Genomic DNA, 11,521 nt, shown 5'->3' on the forward strand with positions numbered 1-11,521 from the left:
TCTGGCACAGTCCAGATGCCACTACTGCAGTGTGGAGCAACTTCTGTGAGCTCTGCTGATTGTTCGGCCACACAAAGGAGCCACCGTACAGGAGAGAGAGAGAGAGAGAGAGAGAGAGAGAGAGAGAGAGAGAGAGAGAGAGAGAGACGGGTTCATGTGAATGGAGAGAGCCAGACGGTTAGGAACCTAGGTGTGCTCTTTGATACCAATCTTTCATTTAAAAGTCATGTTTCTAGTATCTGTAAAGCTGGATTCTTCCATCTTAAAATATGTATCTAAATTACGACATATGCTCTCAATGAGCCAATGCAGTTTAGAAGCTAAGTGTATTTTTCTATGTACAACTGTACAACCCACAATTACTCACAAAAAAGATAAAACATGATACATTTAATAGAATGATAAAATAAAATAAATAAATAAATAAATAGTGTGCTGATGTGTTAAGAATTATACTATATAATATTTGCTAATAAAGTGTTACCCCCCCAAAAAATGCATACAAATAATTTTTACAGCTTTTTTTCTATAAATCAGCTTAATCACAACTTCCCTGTTTCTGGAACAGACTTTATATGTTTGTGGTATTAAATAATTTCTTTATACGTCAAAGAAAGAGATTTAGATTTAAGAGTCCGATAAACGTTTCATGAGAGTTAAAAGAGGTCAAAAACCCGTGCTTTGAAAATGTCACTGATTACGTCACTAAAAACGAAAGAAATTTCAAGCGTGATGCCGATAGGATGAGTAATATAGCAGCATTCCCACTTCTAGAATGCAGAATCTAGAATCTAGAAATGTCTTTGTGTTGGCACGGCTTTGGCATAATAAACACTGAGACACACCAGAAGGCCCACATGGGCATGGCTGAGATGTTCTGCAGTGATTCTCTGAAAACAAACCCTAACTACTTCCTCCTAGACACCATGATGTCACTTCAGAGTGTAATTAGAACTTCCTGTCAGGCATTCACATCTTGGGCATGTCGTTACTTTAATCTCCTGATACCTTCAGAAACCTTGCTTAAATCTTATTTGTTAAAATATAGTGCTATTTTGACTAAACCCTGAACTAAACATCTGAACAGCTATTAAAACAGTAGGCATCATACACTTGCTGATTATGTAAGGGTTCCGGAAGTATTATTTCCATTAATTTTCTCCATTGGATCATTGATTTTTAACAAAAACGTTAAAGACTTCCCTACGGTAAGCTACGAGGTTGTTAATCTATGCTATTTGCTTCTTTTGAAGCCATCAGACCGCATTATTTCAGAATAATCATGTTTAATCATGTTTAAAACTACATGATTTGCAGAAAATTTCAACAATCAGAGAGTCGAAAAGAGCAACATCAAACGAGCAATTTAGCTCCACCCACTCTTATAACGCACTGTGAATAACGCTCTAAAAATACTTAAATATTTGTATATGTATGCATATTTTGCAATGAAATTAAAATATATAGTTTTTATATACATAATCAACATTTGTAAATGTGTAGTTTGCAATGCTTCATGGGATTGTAGTTCTTTCCCTCACTAAAGCCGTTAAGTACAGTAAGTAAGTCTTGTACTGTACCTTTGTTTTTTTGTCCAATTTTCAAAAAGTTTTTTGTTTTAAATCAAAGTTTATAATGTTACGATTCGCCTCTGCTTGGCTTGGCAAGACTTATTTTAAAATCCATATAAGAAAAAAAATGTATGGAAAAAAATACGCCCAGAACCAGTGCCGCTGAAAGCGTAAAAGAGTCTATTGAAAACTACTGTATATGTGTTATAAATTGGCTCAAAATATCAAACATGTTTGAAATTCTTCAACTGGATGCTACAAATCGGATTCTATGCCCATTATTTTCTGTAAAAAACTAAATAAAATAAACAACCCTGACTGCAGAAAATCTGCTTGCCCTGATTTTCAAAGCTAATTAGGGTTGGGTATCGAGAATCGAGTATCGATTGGAACCGAGAATTACTTTTCGTTTTTTCCGGAATCGTTCAAAAGTAAAAATTTCGATTCCTAGTTTCGATATTCACAGTCCGCCGAGCGGAAGAAGAAACCGCTGAACAACACCAACGAAGAAGCGTCTACCGGAAGTGTTGGCATAACCACGCGAGTCGAACATGAGTAGCTTACGTCGGCGATCCAAAGTGTGGCTTCACTTTTCTAAAAATAACGAAATTTCGGCAAAATGCAAAATTTGTGACAAAAGGAGTATTTTTACAGAAGGAGAATTTCCATCAGAAAGGATTATTTCCTTCAGAAAGGCCGTTGGTTAGCAAGGTTAGCTAAACTTTTTTGACCCTGCCTCTTAAAAGAATCGGAATCGAGAATCGTTAGGAACCGGAATCGAAACAAGGAATCGGAATTGGAATCAGAATCGTTCAAATTCAAACGATACCCAACCCTAAAGCTAATATTTGAATATACGTGCCTTTCTCATCAGGAAGCAAAACATAAAGCATGATTTAGCATGAATGGCATGCCTTTAGTATGAGAAAAACAATAGGAGCACTTTCAAACACACTGCTTCATTCACCAGTTCTCATACGCCACTCACCATGGCATGAGTCGTCCAATCTTTGTCCATTTACTCTTAGTAATGAAGAATCCCACAATGGGGTCAGTCACTGCCCCCCAAGCCTTACCGACGAACAACACCATGGAGGCCTGGAACGGGTTAATCTGTCAGGAGAGGAGAAAGTCAACATCTAGGCCTATACATCAAACCGTACGTGTTTTACTGTATGCTTCTTGCAAATCAGAATCATTAACACAGGTTGGAGCATTTTTGGCTTCTGTTTCAATTAATCAAATACTTAATAGGGATTAATATTCTCTTTTAAAAAGTCATATCCTCAAGTATTATATCACAGTACCTTCCAAGTCTCAAAACTAAGAAATGCAATTTTCTTGAAATTACATAAAAACCCATGAGAATTGCCCCAATTGAGTTGTCCGAACAAAGAATTTCCTATTGCTGAAATCTTAAACATTTGTGTGTTCCCAGCATGCATTGCATTCTAAATACATTAGGTGTTTATTACTGTTATTGATTTGTATTTTATTTTATTAAAACCCCTAGAGATCTCACCTGTGCAATGTCAAGTAAATATATCTGAAGGAAGAATGCTGTTGCGCTCCCGGCGACCTGATTCGGTGCCCCTCCGATGGCGAAACATAGTTTGCTACAAACAGTGAGCTTCTGATCCAGATGAGTCTGAAACAAATGGGATTTATTAGCTGCAACCATCTCAAATAATGTGGAAGCAGATTCCATTGCTTCTGTGCCAATGCAAGTTTTATTTTCAAATACTTCTTTTTTTATTCAGTATTTTTTTTTTTGCATTTTCTTTGACGTTGACGCCCTCTCTATATATATATATATATCTATATATATATACATACATATTTACACAATTTTCCACCTTATATTGATAGTAGCAGTAGAGTATCTCTCAAATAATGTGCTTTGAATTATATAATAGTGTTTTCACCTTTTCAAAGTATTTTTTCTCGATTTGATGTAGTCGGTCAGTACTTAATGAGGTTCTAGGAGTACTTTTATTGAGGTTTTTAGGTGATAATCACAGCATCTGTCTTTTTGCTGTCGGTTCAGAGTTTCTCTTTTCTCCATTACGTGGGTGGGATAGTTTGAAGGACCCTCAGTCCCGAAACCACAGGAAATATTTAATCCAGATGCTTCCACTGCTGTGAGTGACGGGCTATTTGATCACAGAAAACACCCTTAAAATAAAGGCTCTTCAAAGCGATTTTTTTTTTCCTGTATAAAGTTCTTTAAAAAAGATTGTAAAAAATAGTGCCTGTAAAAATTGCCCATATTCTTAAAGGACAACTCCGGCGCAAAATGAACCTTTAGTCTAATTACACATTGTTACCTAGTCAACCGTTATCTGAGATTTGTTTTCCGAATGATTGCCGAATGTAAATAGTTGTATCTCTAAAAACAGTTTAGCCTATAACGCTAGTATAATGCTAGTATAGGGCATAGAGTAATGACAAATAAAAATCGCTTGTTATTACCACTAAAAAGGCTCAAAATAGCCCCGCACTAACACGACAGCATAAAAAGAGTCCCTACATTCAAACCGAAGCATTGAGAACTTTGTCAGTGTCCATACAGTTTAATAAGCAGATGTTTTATACACACAGTAAATTTCGCGAATTCAGGAAGAAGCCATCTTGGAAAAATAGTCTCTACCAGTCGATCTACGAACGCCGATCCAAGTGCGCTGGTGAGATGTGAATAAGGTGAGCGCGAACAGTAGGCTACGTGTACATATTGAAGACAAGTAAACGGTTTGTGTTTGTGTTTCTTCTGGAAACAACGGATCATATGAGATTCTGCACAGTTCAGCGCACTTGGATCGGCGTTCGTAGATCGACTGGTAGAGACTATTTTTCAAAGATGGCTTCTTCCTGTATTCGCGAAATTTACTGTGTGTATAAAATATCTTCTTATTAAACTGTGTGGACACTGACAAAGTTCTCAACGCTTCGGTTTGAATGTAGGGACCCTTGTTATGCTGTCGTTTTGGTGTGGGGCTATTTTGAGCTTTTCTGTGCTTCTACAGATTTGTTTGTTATAAAATATGTTCTAGGAATGTTGTGCTATCTCTAAAAAATGCTGGATTATTTGGTCAAATATGGACAAACCCAAATGTTGGGTTAAAAATGTACAGTTGAAAGTGAAAGTTGAAGTTGGGTTAAAATTTTAAATTACATTTTCATGTGAATGTTAACTGAGTCACAGAACCTGCATATTGTTTCCTTAATGTTGCTCTAAATGCTTCTATTGCTCTCCTCATTTGTATGTCGCTTTGGATAAAATGATAACATGTAAATGTAACGTTCTTTGAGAACGATATGAAAATGTTACTTTTGAATGTTCCCTTGTTGGAAGTTGGAAATAAACAGATTTGGGACGACATGACATGAACGAGTTGACTCGGGAAAAGATTTGTTCATTTTGATGGACGAGTTTGAACAGGAGAGTCACGAACGTTCATCACAGATCAGAGCAAGGCGACCATTTGAGCTTATAAAACTTAAGCTTTGTTTTTTTTTTTTTTTTAAATGAGAGATCGTTTCCCTTATTCATCGTCTGAAATCGTTTAAAGCCCTTTGAACAGTTTGCACTGAAACTCTCATTTGGACCTTGAACCGTTTGGTTCCCATTGAAGTCCATTATATGGAGAAAATCCTGGAATGTTTTCATCAAAAACCTTAATTTCTTTTCGACTGAAGAAAGAAAGACATGGACCTCTTGGATGACATGGGGGTGAGTAAATTATCAGCAAAAGTTTTTTGAAAAGTGAACTACTCCTTTAATTGCACTTGCCATTCAAGGAACCCGGGTGTAGTGAGTGACTTCTCTTCGCTTTTTGAACGTAAAGTGTTTCACACATTAAAAAGGACACTCATCCTTTGGAAAACTCTGTGGATAAGGCAGAGTAAATGTGTGTTTTTGAGGGTGTGTGTGTGTGTGTCTGCGTATGTGTGGTGTGTGAGTCGAAAACGAAGGGGAGATCCTTTCAACACATAAAAGGGAAGTCAAACCGCCGCTTAGAGCCATATATTTATGAGAGAGATCTTGGAGACAGTCAGACAGACATTTGGTGCTGAAAATACTACAGAAGTCAAACACTCCACTTTGAGTTGTTAACTCACTCATTCATTCATCAAAGCCGATGTTTGGCGTCTCCAAGCCAACGTGCACTCTGGGTACCCTCGCAAGAAACACAACCACTGAGGGCAGGACCGATCGCTCTTCAAAAGACGCTGTAATTAACTCACTGAATTTCCCCCTCACGTTCTCAACTTCACCATGATGAAAAAAAGATGAATGACTTCTGAAATCACAATTTAGGAGGTTAAAATGTAATTATTCGGATCAATCAAGAAAATCAAAAGATCAGGGAGTTCACACAAGTCTGATGCTACTGAACTGAGGACAAGTACGAGGATTTGATGGTACTAAAGTGTGAAATGAATCAGGAAGATTATGTGCTTAGAGTAGAGGCAGATACTGGTCTAATTCTGGTTTATCTGTTAAGCGTCAATATTGCACACTGTGAGCTGAACTAACCCCCGAATGTACAAAGTGTTGTGAAAAAAAACAAGTTTCTTAATTATCTTGTTTTCTGATAAGAGCATCTCAACACTCTTAAAACTAATTTACCCGAGAAGCAGAATTGTACTAAATAAAATAAAAATTGCTTATAAATGATTTTTTTCTTATTTTTAACACATTGGCAAATAGTTTTGCCCCTTCTTTTTAAAAGCTAAACCTCACTTAAATATATAAGTATAATAAAAGTTTGTCATTTGCAATAATATATACACACACATATATATATATATATATATATATATATACTTATTATGTGTGTACACATAAACTTTTATGTTAGATGTGATTAATCGATTTGACAGGATTAATATTAGTACTTTTATAATTTAATTAATATAATTTTAGATTTTTTTTATTTTTAATCGAAAACCAGACAAAAATACTGGCATGAGGTGTGCTGATACTTTTTAAAACAATTGTATGATTTTCAGCAGTCAGATGTTAAAAAAAAAAAATTGCAGAAAGAAAATACGACGTTCACTACCGTTTAAAAGTTTAGGCTCAGTAAGGTTTTTAGCACAAAAAGTCAAAACAAAAATACAGTAAACTAGCCTACTAATACAATTTAAAATTTCTGTTTTCAATTTTAAACATATTTTAAAATATAATTTATTCCAGTGATGCAAAGCTGAATTTTCAGCATCATTACTCCAGTCTTCAGTGTCACGATCCTACAGAAATCATTCTAATATGATGCTATTCGTGCAAGAAACATTTCTGATTATTATGTTTTTATTCAGCATTTTTTTTAAATAGAATTATTATAATATAAAATATATATTCTATAATATTCTATAATAATATCTAATATACACTGCTCAAAAAAATAAAGGGAACACTAAAATAACACATCATAGATCTGAATGAATGAAATAATCTTATTAAATACTTTTTTCTTGTTTTTACTTTTTAAGTGTCGTTTAAGTGTTCCCTTTATTTTTTTGAGCATATATTCTATTATAAAAGAATATACATTTTTGTAACAATATAAAAGTCTTTACTGTAACTCATCCTTGCTAAATAAAAGTATAAATGTCTTTTAAAACAAACAAAAAAAAAATGTTATCCACCTCAAACTTTTGAACGGAAGTGTACATTGAACAAGAGAATCTTATTGTGGGATCTACTAACTTGGATTGGTAGACAACCACTTCGCAACACACCCTGGAGACCATCCACAACACCATAGCATCATGGATCACTCGAATTCTCACAAAGTTTATTTTTGTGGCTGTTATCATGATAGACAGGAAGTCGTTGAGTTGAGACACAAAATATCTGACTTCCTCAGAGATTGAAAAAGAGCAAAAGCATGATAGCAGCACAGAAGGGTGGGAAGACGAAGTAAACGCATGTCTCACTCACAAAGCTTGTCAAGAACACATTTGGGACATAAATCGAAACTATTATTATTCTTTTAATATACACTCAGCGGCCACTTTATTAGGTACATTGCTAGTACCGGGTTGGATCTCCTTTCGCCTTCAGAACTGCTTTAATTCGTTGTGGCATAGATTCAACAAGGTGCTGGAAATTTTTTCTTTTCTTTCCGAGATTTTGGTCCACATTGACACGATCGCATCACGCAGTTGCAGATTAGAGACTTTCTATCAGCTCAATCTAGTCTGGCCATTCTCATCTGACCTCTGGTATCAACAAGGCATTTCACCCACAGAACACCTGGATATTTTCCCTTTTTCTGACCATTCTCTGTAAACCCTAGAGATGGTTGTGCGTGAAAAACACAGTAGATCAGCAGTTTCTAAAATACTCAGACCAGCCTGTCTGGCACCAACAACCATAAAATCACTTAAATCGCCATTCTTCCCCATTCTGATGCTTAAAGGGATAACGTTAGTTCACTTTGAAATTAATTTTTGATATCTTTTAGCTTACCTCAAGGGCATCCAAGATGTAGGTGTCTTTGTTTCCACAGCATTTTCAATTTTGACATTTTTAGGTCAAACCGTTGTTGTCAGTTTTACCTTTTAGTTTTACCTTTCACTAAAAATATTTAGATATACGGGAAATAGTAATGAAAGACGATTTCGATATATCTAAATATGTTTAGTGAAAGGTAAAAATCTCCGTGTAAACAATGCGTGATGACAGATCACTTCCGGCGTAACGTCTGGAGCTGGAGACGGTTCAGTTCGGTTAAGCTTGGACATCTGATTCAGAATAGTTCGACGGCTGTTAACAAGTGGTAAAAACTGTTCGTTTTCTCACACAAACCGCTCGTTTCGTGTCTTGGGCCATCAATGTGTACTTACATTTACGAGTCATTAAATCATGTTTAATTTGGACTTCTCTGTGCATGCTCTTTGAGGTGGTGACCATAGACCTCCATTATATGACTGATAGGCAAGAACGGTTTAACCTAAAAATATAAAAATTGAAACTACTGTGGAAACAAAGACACCTACATCTTGGATGCCCTTGAGGTAAGATAAAACATGCCAAAAATTAATTTCAAAGTGAACTATCCCTTTAAACTTCAGTAGATCATCTTGATCATGTCTACATGCCTAAGTGCATTGAGTAGCTGCCATGTGATTATCTGATAAGATATTTGCGTCAATTTTCATGATAATACGCACATATTTTAAGGGGGGAAACATGCTTAATAGTCAAGATAATTGTCTCTTTTTTTTCCATCTGATTTTTTGGGTGAAATGTGACCCATGATGACTCCATGATTCTTGTGAGATTCAACTGAATTGAAACTCTTTGTGCTTAGCCTATTTTCTCAGAGTTGTTGCTCTAAGCTGCTTTTCCCGTGTATGTTTGCGTGAGGATGAATCTGGATGATATAATGAAGGGTTTACGGCTTCATGCCAAGCGGGATTTAAATAAAAAAAAATGCATTTTATCATTACACTTGCAATGTCAAATCGACCCTGGACTTTCACCTTCAATATGAATTGCGATTTATTTATTTATTTTTTCTGTGCAAAGAGTATGAAGACCAACATCAAGCTCACAAAACCCAGACACGCACGTGTAGCAATCATTTTTTTCATGACTGTTGAGGCAAATGTTCTCTGATGGAGTCTCAGTAGATTCAAACTACTGGTACATTGGTCTGTACAAACATGCCAGAGAGTCAGGTTAACCATAGTAACATAATCGTTCTTCGTATGTGCAAAAATCCATGCTAAAAGTGAATCCCCTACCATTTCCACGTTAAATCTTTAACCTTCCACTATGAGAGTTTCCTTTCCTTTTTGTAATGGCGTGCGTGAGAACAAGAGCTCCATTAGTGTGTTTTCCATACATTATTGACACACGACTGCCATTTTCCCAGCGCAGAAGCAAAGCACAGATTTTATTTCACCTGACAGATCATCCCTGACATTACTTTTTCCAAGGATGAAGGTCATATTGCTACCAGATCTGTCTACAAATAGTATGCTACATTTAATTTGAATAGAATGCCAATAGAATTGCTGTCTGACTGTATTTACTTGTCTCAGTTAAAATTTACAATGAATAGTGATCTCGAAAAACGGCAAATATTCATATACTTAATCTATTAATAACACTCAATTGTGATAATGACAGGGACGAGCTTTCCATTTACTTTCAATGCACATTATATCTATTTCTAACCTAGATGATAATACACTGCAGTCTGTGGCATGTGAAAGGAATTCAGGTCTGATTACAGAAGTGATTTTTTGACTGGTGCAATGGTTAAACATAAATGTAATCTTGTAATATACAACTTAAAAATACAGTTTGTGTCTTTACAGCAGTATGTACTTGTGGGTTTAACTGTCTGCCTGTCAGTGCTACGCCTAAGCAGCCTTTAGGCATGTGTGTTGGTAAAGCATCCATTCCACACAAACATTCCATGTGCTCATTAAAACATGCCATTCCACATACTTTCATAACGTACAGATCCAGAAACGTTCAGACCGGTATCATAACAAAAAAAAAAATATGTGTATATTGGTACCTGTTCCCCCCTACTGAGTGTTCATCAACTCAAAAGTGCACAACACAGTTTATTTTTTACCAGTGCAACCCAAAGCAGTCATGTTATATTCTTTTTTTACTTGAGCATTAATTTATATACATTTTAAGCTGATTTAAAAAGACACTGCAGTTTGCACATAACTCAAGAAGAAGTGAGCATCACATTGCCTTACCTGTGGTGGTACCTTGAAAGAACTTTCAGAGTGCTTCATCATGAATTTATCCCCTGATGTGACCCGGGCTTTCTCCCCCTTGGCCATGGCACCCGGTGTGATGGGTACAGAGACAGCAGCTGAACTCTCTGGCTTCTCAGAGCTGGCTACAGCTGTGCCTGCGTCCATTCACGTACTGCAGCAGCGAGAGGATGGGCAGGGTTAGATACAGATGCTTCCCAGCTGTCACTCACAGATATGAGCCAATCAGAGTCCTCGCTCTACCAAAACAGGCTGCTTACCTGAACCGGATAGCGTACATTCCTATGCCGTCACAAAGACACCAAAACACTAAATAAACACACATGCAAAGAAAGAGTTCATTGAGATTTGTTTTCAGGTGGTGAATATTAACATAACACATCTAATGGTCACTTTTTCCAGCAGAAATACTTTTAGTTCAGATAATGCAAAAATAATGATTTGTTTTCCATGCATTTTTTATATCAAGCAACACATTAATTTGATTAAATAAATATTGAGTGCACATACACACAAAATGAAGAAGAGAAATAAGTACAGATAGATAGATAGATAGATAGATAGATAGATAGATAGATAGATAGATAGATAGATAGATAGATAGATAGATAGATAGATAGATAGATAGATAGATAGATAGATAGATAGATAGATAGATAGATAGATAGATAGATAACCTGAGTGATGCGATGAGATGCACATCTGCAGCAGAGGTGGATGAACTGCGGGTTCATTCCTTCACACACATTCTGCAGCAGCACGTTCGATAGTTGTAATCACAAACAAACAAGCGCGCCCCCTGCAGGACACCAAAGGCAACTCACAGGATCCTACATCTAGAAAAGACAACATAAAGCTCTAAATGAACTCCAGGCTAAAGTAAAATTAATTGACCAGTAGCAGCTGCTTGTTGTAATATTGGGAATGGCAGATTATTAGCGCTGGTTTATGTTATACAGTTTGTAAGCGTTATCTGCAAATGCAGACACACTTTTGGCAGATAGTGTTATTCAGCCTGAGGGTGGCGTTCTTGACAGGGTTTACACACACAACACACGCGTAAATGCTATCTTACATTTAATAATGTCATGTCAAATCTCAGAACACACATAAACAAAACAGAACTGAGCACGTTTTAACAATATACTGTAAAAAAGTCTAACAAAAAATCATTTAAACTAATGGATTTATAC

General features: G+C 36.1%; 1 protein-coding gene across 3 annotated transcripts in view; it reads right to left on the minus strand.

Annotated features, from left to right (window-relative positions):
• The window catches only part of mfsd2b (MFSD2 lysolipid transporter B, sphingolipid), a 24,617-nt gene extending 13,487 nt beyond the window's left edge, over positions 1-11,130 (minus strand). Inside the window, exons 1-5 of one of the 3 annotated variants that reach the window (XM_039690175.2) lie at positions 11,006-11,130; positions 10,589-10,637; positions 10,308-10,482; positions 3,094-3,219; positions 2,560-2,684 (exon numbers count right to left, since the gene is read on the minus strand). In XM_039690175.2, the coding sequence (XP_039546109.2) occupies positions 2,560-2,684; positions 3,094-3,219; positions 10,308-10,475 (419 nt within the window). In that variant the 5' untranslated portion in view covers positions 10,476-10,482; positions 10,589-10,637; positions 11,006-11,130. The other 2 variants (XM_089118880.1, XM_089118881.1) reach the window with 2 other exon arrangements.
• Positions 11,131-11,521: the final 391 nt, after the last annotated feature.

Source organism: Pimephales promelas, chromosome 13 (genome assembly GCF_988280905.1).
Source record: "Pimephales promelas chromosome 13, fPimPro1.hap1.1, whole genome shotgun sequence".
Classification (NCBI taxonomy): domain Eukaryota; kingdom Metazoa; phylum Chordata; class Actinopteri; order Cypriniformes; family Leuciscidae; genus Pimephales; species Pimephales promelas.